This window comes from Globicephala melas, chromosome 2 (genome assembly GCF_963455315.2).
Source record: "Globicephala melas chromosome 2, mGloMel1.2, whole genome shotgun sequence".
NCBI classification, from domain to species: domain Eukaryota; kingdom Metazoa; phylum Chordata; class Mammalia; order Artiodactyla; family Delphinidae; genus Globicephala; species Globicephala melas.
Genome location: NC_083315.2, coordinates 75,993,120 through 76,012,685, shown reverse-complemented (window position 1 = coordinate 76,012,685; position 19,566 = coordinate 75,993,120). Strand labels below are relative to the sequence as shown.

Sequence of the window (19,566 nt, the reverse complement as noted above, 5' to 3'; positions counted from 1 at the left end):
GTGAAATTGAATTGTACTGGTTTTTTAAATCGTATTTGTATTTAAGGTGCAGATTTGTTTCGATTTTCTGGTATCATAAGAACTATAATAGTTTTATATTTGTACATTTAGTGAACAAAAAGGTTCTTTCAGCATTTTTTTTCTTTAAAGGCACCTTGCTGCCCACCAAGGAGAATTCTGGGGAGGCAGATTACACTGGGGAACAAAATCCCTGGTGTCATCAAACTTCGGGATAATAACTGTCTTGAACAACAGACAACCTGAATTGACATGTGGGAATCTGCTAGGTTTCTATTTTAGAAGGCTTATTTTAATTTTATTTTTTAATATTTTGGACGACTACACAGTATCATCTTTTTTTTTTTTTTTTTTTTTTTGGTGGTATGCGGGCCTCTCACTGCTGTGGCCTCTCCCGTTGCGGAGCACAGGCTCCGGACGCGCAGGCTCAGTGGCCATGGCTCACGGGCCCAGCCGCTCCGCGGCATGTGGGATCTTCCCGGACCGGGGCACGAACCCGTGTCCCCTGCATCGGCCGGCGGACTCTCAACCACTGTGCCACCAGGGAAGCCCTCATCTTCTTTTAATTTTAATAGTCACACTATATGATATTCAGTAGGTGTCTCTGGACAATTCCAGGTGTCTGTCATTTACATCGTAGTCTTTCTGGGTCTCATGGAAACAACTGACTGATATATTTATGAGATTGGGTGGTTTGTGAATTGATGCCCTCAGGGACGCCTGGGACCCCTCCCAGGGACTCTGGATCTTGTAATCATTTGGCCAAGTTTGCTCACGATGCCAACTCCCTCAGTCTCTTCCCTGATGAGGACAAACATGGACAGATTTTCCTAGTTTGATCGTTTTTCGAGTGACCAAGAAGAGATACCTTGCAGAGGGTGTAACATATCTTCCAGGGGAGGATGTTTAGCTTTGGAATTCACTTTGCAGAAATCCTCTTTGAGGAGGTTCCAGGAATGGGGCTTGTCACAGCTGTCATTGTTGGAATTCCACAGTGTTCCTTTACTCCCCTTAGGAGATGCTTGATAACCCCAGGACCTATTTTCTACTTTTGGAACACACACATCCTGTGAACGTGGCCGCTGGCGGTGGGAAGAAAAGCCCCAGTGATGCTGACAATCAGAGTCTAGTGTTTTAAACAGTGATACATATTCCAGTTGGAGGCAGTAGGCACACTAGAAGGATGGGCATGAGGATTTGTTATGGAAACCCTCGACTGTTTTGTTTTAATTGTTCAAATTTTAAAAAGGGATTCCGAGCCACGTGCATCGCCCATGGTTTTATTAGTGCATCCATTCATTTACGGATTCAGCGCCTGCTACATGTGGGACGCTGTTCCGGGTGCTGGGAATGTGGCGAAGAGGAAGACCTCTCTGAGGAGTGACCCGTCTGCTGCGCTCTGACAGAGAGGGGGCTGTTTTGCTAGCGTGCCATTGCAGCGGGACATGGTGACGTGTTTTGGTCCATAGCCATCCAGTGACCACATCAGGATAACTACCAGATACTGTGGGCGGACAGGAACATGAAATGTGGTCCCTGCTCAAGAAGGAGCTCAGGTCTCCGGGACGGAAGGTCTGGGGCTAAATCCCGATGCTGCCCCCGAGCCAGGTGTGAGACCGTGGGGGCAATCTTTCACATCTCTAACCGGGAGAAAGTAGGGTCCCTCACAGGTGGGGCTGCAAGGATCCAACCAGACAAGATGATACAAGGCGAGCACCCTGCACTTGCCTGGCACCGTGTGGGGGTGATGTGCATGCCTGACTCAGAACTGGCTGAAAAAACTTGAGACGTCGTTTTGGGGACAAAACCCCTCTACAAAAGAACTGGCACTGGCGAGCCTTGCTGAGCTGCGCAGCGCTGACTGTGTGCCAGAGGCGTTAGAAACTTCTGGAATGGGTGAGCCTGCAAGAAAGACAGGATCTTTAGGTGAAGGGAGATAGTTTTTTACTGATGGAAAGAAATTGAAAATGAAGGTGGTAAAAACAAAAAACAAACAAAAAGAACAGTGTGAGGACAGAAGCTTCTTTTGGCCGGGTGCCTGCAAAAATGTTCCCTTCTTCTTGGTGGCCTGAGAGCATTGTGTTCATGTGAGTAATGTGAACCTGAGCTTAAGGTATGTGTTTGAAGAGCTTGTCAGTGCTCAGAGTTGACTACAGTTTAATGAGTGACAGGACTGAGAAGTCAGAGAACTACCCCGGAGTTTTGGAGGCGATTTAGTTCTTAGACATTTTGGCTTCAGTGTAGGTGGGTTTAAGTGAGTATCAGAGCATATGTCAGGGATGGCAAATGGATTTATATTGTGTCTACACTGATCGATGGGCAGTGACTGCACAGGTGTGGTGTTGAGGAGGCTTCTGAAGTTAGATTTGGACATAAAAATGCAGTGAAGACCCTGCGTTGATACGTTTTAGGCTCAGGCTCCATATGGAAACTATAGCACAAACGTCATGGATCTGTTGTGTCTGGTTAAGAACTTTTCTGTGGACCTGGCAACATAAAGACATTCATTTATTCAGTCAACAACTATTTATCAGATTTCCACTCTGGACACAGCTCTGTATTTTAGATTCTCAGCCCTCTGGTTTCTTAATTAGTTAATAAATTATTTCAGGATGCTGGTGCTTAATGCTGTTTGGTTAACCAATGGGGTTTTTAGCCTCTGCCTCAGAAGTATTTAAAAACATTTTATGATCAAAGTCAGATTTCTTGTGGCCATAAATGCCACATGGAATTTTTTTTCACACATTTAGCATACAAACTATAATTTTCCCAAGCACCTTATGAAGTCATCATTAATAATCTGACTTTAGAGATAGGAAAACTCTCAGAGAAGTTAAGCCAGAGCTGGAATTTGATCCGAGTGCAGCATTAGACACGTTTCCGGCCCGTGCACCTGGGTGTTCTCTCCATTACTGGTCTTCAGAATTGCAAACTTTTGTGTCTTAGCTCTGCATTGGTGGGAGAACTTTTAGAAATCATTTCAGGGTCAAGAGGTGAAGGCCGAATAACATTTCTGAAACATTTTTTGGACATGAATTCTAATTTTTTTTTTAGAGACCTTGTGGCATACGAAATATCAATCACTGAAATTTAAAGGTAAAGTGGGGAATATAAAAGAGGAGTGGGATCAAAACTGACAGAAGTGGAGCAGAGACTGACGTGGTAGGAGACCATCCATGGGGACAGGAGAGGGACACACTTCAAAGACGGGGTGAGGATCCCAGGGAGGCCAGCTTGGTGCCTGCACTCCAGTCTGAGCATAGTCAGGGTCCTTAGTCCCTGGCCCCGTGACCCCCTGATCCTCAAACTCCTGGTTGATTCTCCAAGGTCTCCAACCCTAGTATAAAAGGAACTTTCCTGCTGGCTTTTCTTTTCTCTTTGCCACCCTCCTTTTTGTGCAAGGTTTTGGACAAGTTTGGGGAGTTTTGGGAGAAGCTACACCACTCAATATTACAAATTTAACTTTTTTCCCCCCAAGTAGGCAAGTTTTGGTCATCATGCTCATTTAAAGAGATTCAAACCATACTGAACCGTGTAAAGTAGACAGCAGCTCTCCTGTCATTTTCAAGCCTCAAAGTTTATCTTTGAAATTGTTTTCCCAGGGAATTCTGAAGGCCTGACTCTATGTGAGACATTTCCTTTGAAATCTTAAAAGTTTGGTCAGTTTCCTTTTTTTTTTTCCCCCTATAGAATGGATGGATGGATAGATAGGAGGAAAGAAATAGGAAGAAAATAAAGCTTAGTTTAGGTAACGCTGCCTCTTTCTGTCATGTTTGGGAATACGTTGAAAAATCAGTACACATTTTGCTGGTGCTGGATAGTCCACACTCTGATTTTTCACTTTTATGTAGTTGAGGGTCTAAGGCGGATATTCCAGCACAAAATTCATGCCTTCCCACTAGTCCTACAAGCAAGTCCTTTAGGAGTGAACGTTTTGTCCACTCTTCAGAGGTGTCGTGTGTATCATCATTCCCTCTGAACGAGATAGTCACCACACCCCACCCAGGGGAAATTATTTTTTGGTTTGTGGCTCACTTCTTATTTCCTGGAATCAAGCTCAGGACTACACCAAGCCTCATCGGCTCCCCATCCCTGCTTTAGATGCTCTCTTAAATGACTTGTGTGATCAAATAGAATTATTCATTCCAAGCAAACGTCCATACACAGAGTCCCTGCCCCATGCCAGGTGCTGTGCTGGGTGCTTGGGCCTGGCCGGTGGGGACTGCTGTCCCCAGTAAGAAGGACAAAGCATGGTGGGAAGGTTTCTCATTGTCTGGCTGCATGTCATGCATTCCCTGGTGGCGCAGTGGTTGAGAGTCCGCCTGCCGATGCAGGGGACACGGGTTCGTGCCCCAGTCCGCGAAGATCACACATGCCGCGGGAGCCATGAGGGCCTCTGGAATGGCTGGTGAATATGCTTTCAGGGCTGGAGGTGCCACTGGGAATTAGAGTGGTGAGGTGGGAGGTGTGGCCTGGCGTTGTGACTAATCTCCAGACTCAGCTGATAACATGTGATGGCCCAGAGAGGAAATGTTTCTATCTGGCATATGTTCATAGTTCTTACAAGTGCTAAGCTCTTTGTCCTCATGCACAAACACACTCATTGATCTCGCTAACTAAAGCAATTATCATCATTTAGCAGTCTTTCCCAAAAGCATTATTTCCACTCCAAAACACCTCTTTTATTTGCCAAGTGCCACAATGTTACATCCTGGCAATTGGTCAGCATTTACTGCCAAATTATGTAAGACCTCGGTTGGGCTTAGTCCCCGATTGAACAAGTGTGCCCGTGGAGTGCATTAGGATGGTGCCGTGGCCTGGTGGCTGAAGACAGAGAACAGCTGTCCTTAAATCCATTCATTAGTTCAGTGTTTACACTGTGATTGGGAAGGAAACCCACATTTGCTTATGACACCAGTGCTCAGCTGAGAAATGTCATTCCGTGAAAATACTGGATTGAGGTTTGTTGTCAAGGAAATGTAAACTGTGGACATTTCATGAAATTCACATATGTGGATTAATTTGCAAACAGGGAGCTAAGAATGTAATAAACCAAGGTGGCCTTACTGAATGATTGAAATGTAATTAGTGTTGACTGTAGTAGCAGCAACTAATGAAAAGGACTATAAAACCCTAGAGAAGAATTTTATTAATATTAGGAGAAATATTTTCGTAGAAAAGTCAGCGTCAGTGTAAGAGATTATGGGTGAGTAAAATGACCTCATTTACTAAATATCATTTTTAAAAAAAAGCATCACAGTGAATAAATTTGTACAGACGCTCTTCTGTTAAAAATGATATTTGTGGGCTTCCCTGGTGGCGCAGTGGTTGAGAGTCTGCCTGCTGATGCAGGGGAGACGGGTTCGTGCCCCAGTCCGGGAAGATCCCACATGCCACGGAGCGGCTGGGCCCGTGAGCCATGGCCATTGAGCCTGTGCGTCCGGAGCCTGTGCTCCGCAACGGGAGAGGCCACAACAGTGAGAGGCCCGCGTCCCGCAAAAAAAAAGATATTTGTTATAAATTTTAATGCGTACGGACTCTGCTGGAGATGCAGAATAAAACATGCCAGTGCTGCTTGCAAACGAGGGATCAAGGCACACCCGGACGTTGTGGTCTTGAAGGCCTTTATATGTTGTTTCGTCTAAGGCACGTTTGCTGTTCTTGTTCTAGGATTGAAGTGTTTCATAAATATTATTAGTCTCGTCCAACTGGAGAAACTAGGTATCTCCTTTTCAAAAATCCCACTCAGAAGACAGTAAAGGAATAAAAATTAAATCTCCAAAGACAAAGAACGGCAGTGGAGACTTAGCGGAGGAGAGCGCTGAAGCAGATGTAGTGGTAATTAGCGGGGTGAGAGATGCTTCAACCTGAGGTGCTTGCAGTATACAAGGGAGGTGATTTTCCTGCAGAGCTGCTGAGCAGCTCGGAAGTGGGAAGGCATCAGTTACTGTGGAAGTCAGGGTGAGGGGCCAACTTCTAGGGAATTATTTAGGTGCCTTGAGAACTGGAGCAGTTAGACCTCCAGCGTCTCCTCTGTGCCCTGGATATCTCGACACCTACCTGCCCCTGCCCCCTCCCCACCCCAGCAGCAGACTGGAGTTCTCTTCTCTGGGGAAACGGAACTGGAATGATGTTGGAAGCAGGTGTGGGTGACTGAAAACATGGACTGAATTTGAGTTGCGACCTCCCTTCTCTTCCCCTGCCCCGTCCCGTAGACCAGCAGCCAGCCCCACAGCAGCCTCAGTAGTGGATTGGAGGATTCTTTTCTTGGGAAATCAAACAGCTCTAGAGAAGAATGCTCCCAGACACTGAAATGTGCGGGTCCCTCAGTGGAAAGCTTGGCACTCTTCGCCCCACATAACTTGAAGCTTACCAGCTAATAACTCCTTTCCATAGATACAGAGCCTCCAATCTGCTTTTACTACTTCCCTCTTAAATAGGATCAGGCAGCCAAAGATCCAAGTCATATTAGGAAGGTTTTCAACATGAAAGACAGGGACCCAAACAAATCAGAAAAGAGAAACCTTGCGGAAGATGGAGATGTTGCGGACAGCAGTGAAATTGCATTTTTCTGAAAAAAAGTTACAGTATAATATCCTCAGATAGAGAAGCTGTTTTCATGTCCAAAATAGAACTTAAAAAGAAAAACAATTAGAGAAGAATAAAGGAGAAGTAGAAATTAAAAATTAAATACATCCTCAAATTTTTAAAATTCAAGTATCTCTCAAAAATTAGAACAAAAACGATGGAGTTGAGGTAGTAGATGAGAAGAGAAATATGAAAAATTGAAATTCAGTCTAGAAGATTCAACATTACTAATATGTTAGATGCAAACACCAAGAACAAAATAAAATGGTTTTCTAAACATTATCACAGAAGTAATGCAAGGACATTTCATAGAACTAAAGGGAATTTCCAAATTGAAGGAATATATTAAGTGCTCATGTTTTATAAAAGTGGCCAATTTAATAAAATCCTCACTGGGAAATGTCATCGTGAAATTTCAGAACACCAAGGACAAGGAAAAGGTCCTAAAAACTTTCAGAGAAAAATAAACAGGGCGTACACAGAGGACAGGATATCATAATAGCACCAGAATTCTTAATAGCATCCCTGGAAGTTAGAAGATAACAGAGTAATACTTTAAATTCTGAGGGAAAGTTACTTCTAACCTGGATGCTAAATACAGCTAGACTATCATTCAAAAGTAAGCGTAGAATGAAGACATTTTTCAAAATACAAGGACTCAAAATTTTTCTCCCTCGGACCTTTTCTTTAAAAGTTATTGGACCCGTGTTCCCTCAGACCAATTGGGTATATTAAGAAAGAGGAAGACACCAAACTTGGGGAAACAATATAGCACAAAGGGAAGACAGCAACCAGACCCTAATATAGGGCTGGAGGGTGGAAGTTTGCAAGGGAGGTCACCACGGGAAAAGACCACCAGATTACCTGATATTTTGATCATCTGGAAATAAATACTGGTAAGCGTCTAACAGATGTCGTACAGCTGATGAAGAGATTTAAGGGTAGGTATATAGAAAGCAAGACAAGCTAAAAATAGCAGTTACTGCCTCTAGAAAAGTTAAAGTTATGGAAGAGAGGAAAGATGGCCAGAGTCTACAGTCTAGCACTTCAGTGAACAGTATTTATATATTCACAATAATGTAAACACAGCTGGCTCTTGATTTTATTCTTGGGAAGCTAGCAGAATGAGAAATTCATATGTATGTGTGTGTCATGTACCACAGGTAAAAATGATAAATTGCAGCTCGGCATATCACTCAGCAGCATGGAGGTAAGTACTAGAAGAAACAGCTGCAATTTGCAGTTGGTTTCCTCTGAGGCATGTGATCAGGATTGGGGATGGGAAGCTGGAGAGTACAGGTTTTCATCTTATCTTGTTTTATTCTGATTAAAAGTTAAATTATTTTAAAATGTTAGTATAATGCTGATGCAAGTGAAAGTAGACATGATGAAATCAGTCACTGGAATCCGTGAGATGATGAATATTGCAGATGACTATCTCTCCGAATTGTTCCTATCTGTAAAATGGGAGGTGATGATGTCTAACATGATTTACATTTAAAAGAATAGTCACCAAGCAAACTGATAGCACCAAGCTAGTAGTAGGAGATGAATGTATCCAGGAAGGCCCAAGACAAATTAGACAAAATAAGTGAGGATGTGCTATAACTGAACTAAATAATCGGTAAGGGCATATTAATGGATGTATTTTGAATGCCATCCCTTAAAGCAGAAACTACATCCAGCACCCATTAAACATGGAGAAAAATTATCTGTATATTTGCCCACAACAGAAACCTCAATACATTGAAAAAGAAAGAAATAACAGTGACTTCATTTCTTTCTTTCTCTCTCTTTTTTTTGGGCCGCACCACGCAGCTTGCGGGATCTTAGTTCCCCGACCAGGGATTGAACCCATGCCCGCAGCAGTGAAAGTGCAGAGTCCTAACCACTGGACCGCCAGGGAATTCCTGTGACTTCATTTTCTGAGCATAATACAATGCAAATAGAAATTAACAACATACAGAAATAAAGACCCTCCAAGCCAAAAGAGCATAGCAAACATACCGGATATGCAAAAACTTTCTCAAAAACAACTCTTGAGTCAAAGAAATCAAAACCACAAATTGAAACTATCTAGAAAATAATAATAGAAACATTTCTGTGGTGGAAACTACTGGCTGCCTTCCCAATGTCCATTCTCTTCTCTCTTTTTACCAACAGAACATTGATTTTGAGTGTCAATGACCAGCTCAAAAAAACCCATTATTTCCAAACCCTTTCTTGTAGGTGGGGGCGGCCATAAGATTAAGTTCTCACCAATAAGATGCAAGGGATTATTGGTGGGTGGGGCTTCCAAGAAAGCTCCTTAAAAAGAAGGTTGCCCCATCTGGTATATGTGATGCTGGATCAGCTATCTTGTAATCATAAGGTGTCTATTACATGCTAAAAGTAGATGAGTAGAAAGATAAAAGAGGTGTTCCTCAAAAATATCCTGGCTTCCATTCCAGCTCTGGACTTCCTATCTCTGGGGGAAAAATACCCTAACTCTTAAATTGCTATTTTGGGTCTGTATGTTAGGAACTAACGCAATTCCTAACTGACAGTCACATATCACAATTTATGGACTGTAATAAAAGAATGAAAATAAACAAATGAAGCATGCAAGAAATTGGAAACATGACATGGATGGACCTACAGACTGTCATACCAAGTGAAGTAAGTCAGAAAGAGAAAAACAAATATAGTATATTAACGCATATATGTGGAATCTAGAAAAAGGTATGGATGAACCGGTTTGCAAGGCAGAAATAGAGACACAGATGTAGAAAAAAACGTATGGACACCAAGGGGGAAAGTGTGTGTAGGGGGTGGTGGGATGAACTGGGAGATTGGGATTGACATATATACACTAATATGTATAAAATAGATAACTAATAAGAAACTGCTGTATAAAAAATTTTTTTTAAATTCAAAAAAAAAAAGAAATTGGAAACAGAATAAAGGGAAGCAGAAGGAAATAATAATGATCAAACTAGACCTCAGTAAATTAGAAAATTTTAAAAGATAAATCTAAGAGCTAGTTCTTTAGGGGAACAACAATTTAAAAACATATGTGGACATATTTTACCTGCATAACCAAGAAATAGGTGAAGAAAGCACAGATAAAACTAGATAATGAGAAATAGAAATAGAGGAGATGAAATGAGGTGTACGTTGCAAAATTCTGTGCAAATAAATCTGAAAATGTGGATCAAATAGATGATTTTCTTGGAAAATATGCTACCAGATTGACTCCAGAATAGAAGGGAAACTCAAGAAGTCTGCTAAGAGTGAAAGAAATGAGACAGCTGTTTTCTGTGACCAGTTGTTTCTGTTCTTCCTGCACCTCTGTGGCTATTGGAGCTTTTCACAGTGACAGAAGTGAATTTCTGCTGAGAGGACCTCGGAGTGTGGGGTGGCCTGGACAGCCTGCTTGGTGATATGTATGCAATCTCTGACAGGGTGGCCACACACCAGAACGGGTGAAGGCAGTGATTCTTGGTATTAGGACCCATCACAAAATAAACAGCCCCGAGTCTTCAGGTTTTTCATAAAAATTTTCAGGTCCTTATGTTACTTGAACTGTTTTTTTTTTATGATTTTTTTTTCAATTTTTTAAAAAAATTATTTTTGTCTGTGTTGAGTCTTAGTTGCAGCGCGGCTTTCTCTAGTTGTGGTGAGCGTGGGCTACTGTTCATTGCGGTGCACGTGCTTCTCACTGCGGTGGCTTCTTTTGTTGCGGAGCACGGGCTCTAGGCGTGCGGGCTTCAGTAGTTGTGGCGGGTGGGCTCAGTAGTTGTGGCTCGCGGGCTCTAGAGCACAGGCTCAGTAGTTGTGGTGCCCGGGCTTAGTTACTCCACGGCATGTGGGATCTTCCCTGACCAGGGATCGAACCCGTGTCCCCTGCCTTGGCAGGTGGATTCTTAACCACTGCGCCACCAGGGAAGTCCCAGCTTGAACTTTTTGGTTAAAAAAAAAAATTGAAAACTATTTTTAATCACTTACTCTCATTGTCAGTCTCACAAACAACTGCTTCCTTAAAGTAAAAATGTTTTAAACACCGTAGCCAAATAAATAATGATAAAGATTTCAAAGCAGTGTTGTGCATAAAGAAGCTTGAAAGGGTTTTGACAAGAAAATTAACAGTTTAGAAAAAAAGAAAAATGGTGAGCATCAGAACGCCTTAGCTCTTAATTAGTTTCTTGGAAAAGTACCTTGTTCTCAAATGCTGGTATACTGGAACATCCTATTGGTTAAAAATAAATAGCATAAAGTGTGAGGAAATGAACTAAGGAGAAAACATGGCAACCAGCACAGCCCGTCAGCTAGAAACAGAATAATTAAGCTCTACCAAAGGCATCAGGTCATTTGGCCAGTCATCTACCCTAAGGCCAGGGTTCAAGCTCAGTGTTGACAAGCACCACGGTCACGTGGGCCCACAGGCATCCAGAAAGGCCTGTTTGGACGAGCATTTGGTTCTGAAGTGTCCTTGCTCTTTACAGTGTTTGGTTTTCCCTGAACTTTGAAGTCTTCCCTCATAATCTTCATTGAAACAGATATAATTTTAACTTAATGTCCTCTTTTTACCCCAATTTTCCCTGGTAGTGAACAACGGGGAGCCATGGAGCTGTATTTCGGTGAATATCAACACGTGCAGCAGGAATACGGTGTACATCTGAGACTCGCAAGTGACGAAACCAAAAAATCAAGGAATTCCCAGCCCGCTAAGGCAGGCTCCTACGGTGTCAGTATTCGGGTGCAGGGGATCGATGGCCACCCCTACATAGTCCTCAATAACACAGAGCGGTGTCTGGCAGGCACGTCTTTTTCTGAAAATGGGCCATCATTTCCGTCTCCAGTGACAAGTAACCTGCCTCTCCATTCCAGCAATGGATCTGTGCTTGAGGAGAACAGTGCAGAAGAACTGCAGCTGCCCGAAAACCCATATGCCCCACCTGGCCCGGTAAGAAACCTGAAACAGCCCTCTCTCTTTGAGGGCAAGAATGGAGTTCTCGATCACACAGGGGAAGCGATGAAGCCGTCCCCCGTGCTGAACTTCCAGAGGCATCCAGAGCTTTTACAGCCCTATGATCCCGAAAAGAACGAGTTGAACTTACAAAATCACCAGCCTCCTGCGAGTAATTGGCTAAAAGCTTTCGCAGAAGAAGGGGCCAACAATAAGAAGGCTTGGACTTGCTCGTCCAAACCTAGCCATTCCCAGCCGCCCAGACCCCCCTCGGAAGACCCGGCCAGATCCAGTGTGACGGCCATTCGACTGTGCAGCTCCGTGGTCATCGATGACCCCAAGAAGCAGACCTCGGTGTGCGTGAATGTTCAGAGCTGCAGCAAGGAGGGGCTGGCGGAGGAGGCCCTTGCCCCTAGCGGGAGGCCCCTACCCACCCACAGTGCGCACACGCACCCGGAAGCCAAGAAAACCAGGCCCGACGTGCTTCCGTTCCGGCGCCAGGACTCAGCCGGGCCCGTGCTGGACGGAGCCCGGTCCCGGAGGTCATCCTCATCGTCCACAACTCCCACTTCGGCCAACTCTTTGTACAGATTTTTACTCGATGACCAAGAATGTGCCATCCATGCCGACAATGTCAATCGTCATGAGAACAGAAGGTATATCCCCTTCTTGCCCGGAACTGGACGGGATATTGATACGGGGTCGATTCCTGGCGTGGATCAGTTAATTGAAAAATTTGACCAAAAACCTGGGCTGCAGAGAAGAGGCAGGTCTGGGAAGCGAAACAGGATCAACCCAGAAGACAGGAAAAGGTCCCGAAGCGTGGATAGTGCATTTCCTTTCGGTCTCCAAGGGAACTCGGAGTACCTGACCGAATTCAGCAGAAACCTGGGCAAGTCCAGCGAACACCTGCTGCGGCCGTCGCAGGTGTGCCCGCAGAGGGCACAGGCGCAGGAGCACGGGGGGAGGCAGGGCGGAGGGCGCGCCTTCGCCAGGCTGCAGGGAGCCCAGCCCAGGCCGCCCCCGCAGAACAAAGATGGGAAAGTTCCAGAAAACAAAGGGGGTCAGGAAAGTCCGACTGGGCGCACATCCTCCCTCCCGGCACAGACTAAGAAGGGGGAGGAAATCAAAACAGCCACCGCTACGCTGATGTTACAGAATCGGGCGCTAGCAACTTCCCCGGACTCAGGTACCAAGAGGATTTCTGTGAAGACATTTACTTCCACCTCAAATACTCAGGTAATACTGGTGGGAGTCTTTTTGTTCCCTGTCAGTGGTCTATCAATACATCCTGGCTGGAGGAATACATATCTTCCATCCTGAGTCAGTAATTGCACCATCTTGAATCAGTAATTTTTTTTAGAGTTTTCCCCCTAGCAGTAGGTTATGACCTGCTGCTAATCGCTTGGTTTTCTAAGTAAATTGAAGTACCTCTAGATTCCTGTTGTGTTCTTGTTTGTAAAGTAACTTGTCAAACACTATAGAGAGGCTCGATTTTTCTTTTCGTGTATGTGTAAAATCCGAAAGTATGCAGAATTTGTTTCCAAAACAAGAGGCTCCGTACTTAGGTTTATTTAGATGTATTAATTTTCCTCATGACATTGAGTGACTGGATTAATTTCTGTCCTGAGAAATTAGGTTAATCCTAATTTAGGTTTATCCTGAAGTGATGGAATTTATTTATGTGGTCCAGTTAGTGTTTTGGTGGTAACAGTAACAGTAAAAAATAATGGTAATGATAAAAATGATACTAAGGTTGGTAAGTGCCAGGCACTCTTTGTTATGTATTGTAGGGTCGCACCCACCCTATGAAGGTAGGTACTATTAACTTCTATTTACAGGTGAGAAAATTGAGGTGAGAAAAAGTTAAGTAACTTGCCCAAGCTACTAAGTGGTGGAACCAGTTGTAATGAGCATCCTTACCCGAGGAGTCCTTTCTGGGAAGCAGGAATGTGTTTGGAAGCTTCTGCTGTGGGGTTTTGCCTTCTTCTTGGAAGCAGCATCCTGTGATCTAATAACAAACATTGTGTTCCAGGCCACACCGGATCTGTTAAAAGGCCAGCAAGAACTCACTCAGCAAACCAATGAGGAGACGGCCAAGCAGATACTTTACAATTACCTCAAAGAAGGGTTAGTGATTTTCCTTCAAGGAACAAAGTATTGTCCTTCCTGGTGGGCGTCTTAATTTTCTTTTCTGAGACCTTGTGTTTTACCCTCCCTTCCTGCCCTGTGTGAGCCATTTCGGGGTGCAGACTCCATGGCTGGAGTTGTCATAACAGCATTTAAGTCTTGGGTGGAGGAGGGTGAAGAGCAGGGGAAGGAAGTGTGGGGAAGAACATCCTACTTTAAAAGTTAGAAATGAATATGTTTTAAAAATGATTGTTTACTGTTTCAGAAACAAATTCAAAGATAGGAGGAGTGTCTACTATTCAGTTTTAAACTGAGTGTTGTCGCCTTGAGTTTGTATGCACACAGGGGTAATCAGTCGTCCCTTATTAGAAGTTACAAATAAAAACACCTCCTCCCCTCCCCAGAGTTGACGTTGGCCAGGAGCCCCTGCTTCCATTATTTTTAAAGCATGTATGAGTCATTTAAAAGCAGTGCTTTCCACTTACTTATCTGGGGGGATGAGTTTGAATAATCTGGTTCTCAGTCCTTACTTAGATACCAACTGAGCTGGAATTCTAGGCCAGGAATTTGAAGTTTCTGTTTCAGTTCTCTCATCAGATATGATTAAAAAGAAGAAAAGCTTTATAGTCTGACGTGACTGAAAGTCACTTGGCAAATACTCATTGGTATCAGAACACTTCACAGTTTTATATTGTGCCTTACAATTTTCTGTCAGTAATATAGAGCTGACAGAATCATTCAAAATATAAGATAGGGGCTCTTCTGAAAAAAGAAAAAGTAAAGAGATTCTTCTAGCTAAGAACTTTTATTAGTGTCTTTCTGTGAAGGGTTTTACCATGAAAAGATTAAGGTAGGAGAACTTCTAACATTTAAAATTCTTTCTCTACATTCTTTTATTTTTTTGGCCCATGATTTATTGAGAGACTGGTGGGACAGACTTTAGCGGGAGGCATCTTTTTAAGGAAACTTAAAAATTTTTTTCCCTGCGCTTCCTGGTGGCGCCAGTGATTAAGAATCCTCCTGCCAATGCAGGGGACACGGGTTCGAGTCCTGGTCCGGGAAGATCCCACATGCTGTGGAGCAACTAAGCCCGAGCGCCACAACTACTGAGCCTGTGCTCTAGAGCCCGTGAGCCACAACTATTGAGCCCATGTGCCACAACTACTGAAGCCCGTGCGCCTAAGAGCCCGTGCTTCGCAACAAGAGAAGCCACCGCAATGAGAAGCCGGCGCTCCAAAACGAAGAGGAGCCCCCGCTCACTGCAGCTAGAGAAAGCCCGTGCGCAGCAGCAAAGATCCAACGCAGCCAAAAATAAATAAATAAATAAAATAAATTTTAAAAAAAAGAAAGAAAATAAGGGGAGAGATCCCCCTCCGTTTAAAAAAATTTTTTTTTCCCTAAGTGCCAGGTATGTGTGATGGAAGGTAGTCCTTAATAGAACTTTATCTGGCCGTTACCTATGAAAGTCTAGACAAAGGGCAGCTGTGTTAACAACCTTGGCTTGGGGGATTATTTTTTTAAACAAAGGCTAAAACAAGTTAAGATCATGGTGGATCATTCCTAGCGTGACACACATACAGGAGAGATTCCTTGTTGGAGTGAATATATGTCATTTGAATCAGGCAAGCAACAAATGACTAAATTTTTATTGGATGTTATCTCCAAGCTTATGTAGAATGTGCTTGTGTCTCTTTCACATGTTTGGAAATGGGAACCCCTCTCCCAAATCGGGTGGTAACATTGAACAATTTGGAGAAAAATACACCATCTATGCTGCTCTCCTCACACTGGTTGTGTCTGCAGCCTTAATTAATTCACGCCTCTTGTGATTTATCTTCTTAAAGGGCTTGCTGCTTGTGTGTCGTGGCACATAAAATAGTCTGAGGCCAACGGTTGTGCCCTCCTTGTGTTTTTTTCCAGAAGCACCGATAATGATGATGCTACTAAGAGGAAGGTCAACCTGGTCTTTGAGAAAATCCAGACTTTGAAGTCTCGAGCAGCAGGGAGCACGCAAGGAAATAATCAAGTAAGGCGAAGCTTTGTATTTTGTAGTGGGCATTTCACATGGAACCTGGCAAACAAATGGCTTTCTTCAGTCTGTACCTTTGGTTACAGTAGTTAGTGGGAAGTCTCCTGAGTAGTAAGCAGTACCGAAGGTGGAACAGCATGTTTTAAATATTGCTAATTTGCACCCGGCCTTTTTTCTAGAAAGTTTTTTGCGGTACGCGGGCCTCTCACTACTGTGGCCTCTCCCGTTGCAGAGCACAGGCTCCGGACGCGCAGGCCCAGCGTCCATGGCCCACGGGCCCAGCCGCCCTGCGGCACGTGGGATCCCCCCGGACCGGGGCACGAACCCGCGTCCCCTGCATCGGCAGGCGGACTCTCAACTACTGCGCCACCAGGGGAGCCCTTCTTTATTATTATTATTTTTTAGAAAGTTTTTAAGAAATTTTATTTTTAAAAAAATCTATAAAATATAACAGGCTGAAACAATAGGTGGTAAAATTTAGAAAGGGAAAAGAAGAATAGGACGAATGAGATGGAGCATGGGATGGAGAGCCCTGGTGCTATCGTAGGCAGGTTTGAAAAGTATGAACAGGCTTGGACCCAGGTTCTCAAACTTCAGAGAATAAGAAATAAGAGAATCAAACTAGAGAATACGGAAGAGAGACTGGTGGGCTGACCAGCATGGGCAGAAGGGAAAGGAAGGAGTAGAGTGGGGCTAAATTCTTTTAAAAAAAACTGCCTGTTTCATTTATTGTACTGAATTTTAGTTAGGACTTGGAGATTTTTTTTTAAAGGAGGACTCATCCCCTATTTGATGAACGTGTACTATATGGTAGACATACCTTGTGCCATGAAAGGAAGTAGCATTTAAGAGGGACGACTAAAATCTTGTCCCTCAATTCTATGCCACCTTGAATGCCGCATTTCTTGCTTGGGCATCTTTCCTTTTCCCTTCTGGGGGGAATTCTGCACTGGAAGGAAAGAAGATACCCAGAGGCAGGTAACAGGGAGTTGGTCTATTTCTTCTTTTTCAACTTTGGAAACGTATGAATAAAGGATATTTATAGGCATCATGACCCTTTTTTCTCTACTGTTCCGTATTCCCCTTGCACTCAGTTAACCCATGACTCCTGCTCTGGCATCAAATAAAAACATTTTTCAACTTATCCGTAGAAATAATATTTAAAATATATAAACATATTTTATTAGATATCTTTATAGAGATGTATTTTATTATATATTATGTATTGATATTATAAATATATAAAATATTTTTATGTATGCACACACACATAGTTCCCACTGGGGAACCTTTAAATTATACACCTTGCTTATAGGCAGGTTTCAGGAACTCTACACAGTTTTTTAAATTGGGTTAGGACTTTTTTGCTACATGTCTTAAATCTAAATCATCACCATTACTGTTGCTTTGCATTAACCTGCATATTCTCCTGGAGAATGCATCCTTTGGTCTTGATGTTAAGATTGTCATTGTGGTTCCATACTAGGGTGTCCAGCCTAAACTGGGGAAGTTGGGGTAGCCCTTCTGGAGTCGATAACACTAATGATGTCTCAAAAGATCATAGAATTCTCCCAGAGAGGGGAAGCAGGGCGTTCTAGGTAGAGGGAAGAGAACAAAAAACATAAAATATGAAGAGGTGTGTGCTTCCCGTGTTTAGGGGACTAGAGGTAATTTAGTGAAGCTGGAGAAGAGAGCTAGGATATGGGGACCACGCACCAGGTAGGCAGGACCTTGTAGATCATGTCAATTTTCATTTCAGGCCCAAGGTGATAGGCTTTCCCTGATAGACTTTAAACAGCAATGAGGAGTGTCGTATTTATAAAAATTCGTTTCTTTGTAGTTTTTGGAGGGAGGTAAGATTAGAGGACGGGAGACCAGTTAAGCAGCTGCTGCTTCTTAATCAAGCTAGAGATAATGAGACGATGAACTTTGGTTCTTAAACTTGTGGCTGTGATCACAGTGCCGTGACTGCTTAATTGCCCACATTTTTCCACTCCCCTTCTCTCTCACTTTATGAATCTGATTATTTGCTGGTAAAGGTTTTGGAGTTTTATATTTTAGTGTCAGTTGAATGATTTCGTGCAAGAGAACCCTCTCCCTTAATGGGCTAAGACCACATTGGAAAGCCACGAAGCAGGCAGTTTTTGTTTGGGAAAGAACTATCTACAATTTCCTTCCTTGGGTTAGATTTACATTTCTAAGATAGATTGTTCTCATTTTGCCTAAGAAAATTGGAAGTGCTGTGTTTCTGTTGACTGTTGGTTTCTGGTCTTCTTCATAGGAGTAGATGAGGAAGTACCTCCTTCTAAGTTCATGCATTCATGAACTTGGAACCTGGATTCAGGTGCATGAGAGCCAAGACACTGCCTTTTCTGGTTTTGATTTCTGCTTTTACCTTTTCCCCTCCCTTTTAGTTGGAGTTTTCTAGCCACTTTGCTGTAGGATTTTAGCCGAATCCTTTTGAGAGTGTCATCCTGTTGTTAATGTTCACGCAAGAAAAAAATAAAGCATCTTGAACACTTAACTTAGGATATTTTTGCAATTAATCGTAGGCTTCTAATTCTTCATCTGAAGTCAAAGATCTCTTGGAACAGAAAAAGAAGTTGACCACAGAAGTGGCTGAACTTCAGAGACAGCTTCAACTAGAAGTCAAGGTATCTGATTTTTCTTGATCCTATTTTATTCTGTTCCGTCTTGATTGATAAAGAATATTTTAAGTACCTTGGGTTGCCCAAGTGAAGTGAAAACAAATTTTTTCCCCAAAAGAAACATTCTTCCCATTGCTGAGCAAATTCCTGTATATTTAGTTCCTGCTGCCCAAAGAACTTTTTTTCTACGTAAACAAAGGACATAGAGAATGTTGGCTTTGACAGAGTAATAGAAATGCTGTTGGATTCAGACAGGCGTATTGGAAACTAAATGTATATAAAACATCTGGACTAAGTAATAGAAAGAGCAGAATGTGATTTAGCTGTGTTTGTGTTTCTCTTTTAGAAGTATTACAATTCATTAAGTGTTTAGTGTTCTTTCTAGTTGCGAACTCCCATGCCTTTATTACATAGTTCCATCAAGTTGTTTAATAATCTAAGTGCAGAGACATGCAGTCCATCAGAGATTAGAAGGAGGCTTCCGTGGGATGACATTAATGTATGGTGGAGGTACTTTAACATCACATATTCTTATTAGAATCAGCAGAACATCAAAGAAGAGAGAGACAGAGTGAAAGCAAACTTAGAAGCACTCCAAAATCAACATGAAAGCAAGGTAGAAGAGAATGCCGAGCTGCAGCGGCGGCTGGAGGGAAGTGAAGGGGAGCTCCGGAGACACCTGGAGGAGTAAGTTCTGGCCCAGAGCCTGTGCCCTTCCTGGTTTCCTGCACCAATGGAGCCAGACACTTTTTTTTTAAATTAATCAATTAATTAATTTTTGGCTGGATTGGGTCTTCATTGCTGCGCACGGGCTTTCTCTAGTTGCGGCGAGCGGGGGCTACTCTTTGTTGTGGTGCGCGGGCTTCTCATTGCGGTGGCTTCTCTTGTTGTGGAGCACAGGCTCTAGGTGCGTGGGCTTCAGTAGTTGTGGCTCGCAGGCTCTAGAGCTCAGGCTCAGTAGTTATGGTGCATGGGCTTATTTGCTCCGAGGCGTGTGTGATCTTGCTGGACCAGGGCTCGAACCCGTGTCCCCTGCATTGGCAGGTGGATTCTTAACCACTGCGCCACCACGGAAGCCCAAGCCAGATCCTTTCTGTCCGTTTAATTCTGCCCAACCTTCCAGATCTTTATAGGGCTGCTGACCCTTCCTTTTCTCCCTCTTATTCTTATAAAATTATAAAACTGGTGACGTGTAGACTGGTAAG

At 43.3% G+C, this 19,566-nt stretch overlaps 1 protein-coding gene across 1 annotated transcript in view; it reads left to right on the top strand.

The window, feature by feature from the left end:
• Nucleotides 1–19,566, top strand: part of CGNL1 (cingulin like 1) — a 156,552-nt gene that overhangs the window by 43,342 nt on the left and 93,644 nt on the right. The window contains exons 2-6 of the mRNA XM_030878805.3: nucleotides 11,194–12,793; nucleotides 13,590–13,684; nucleotides 15,605–15,710; nucleotides 18,266–18,367; nucleotides 18,900–19,048. Coding sequence (XP_030734665.2) covers nucleotides 11,210–12,793; nucleotides 13,590–13,684; nucleotides 15,605–15,710; nucleotides 18,266–18,367; nucleotides 18,900–19,048 — 2,036 coding nt within the window. The 5' untranslated portion in view covers nucleotides 11,194–11,209. The remainder of the gene's footprint in view (nucleotides 1–11,193; nucleotides 12,794–13,589; nucleotides 13,685–15,604; nucleotides 15,711–18,265; nucleotides 18,368–18,899; nucleotides 19,049–19,566) is intronic.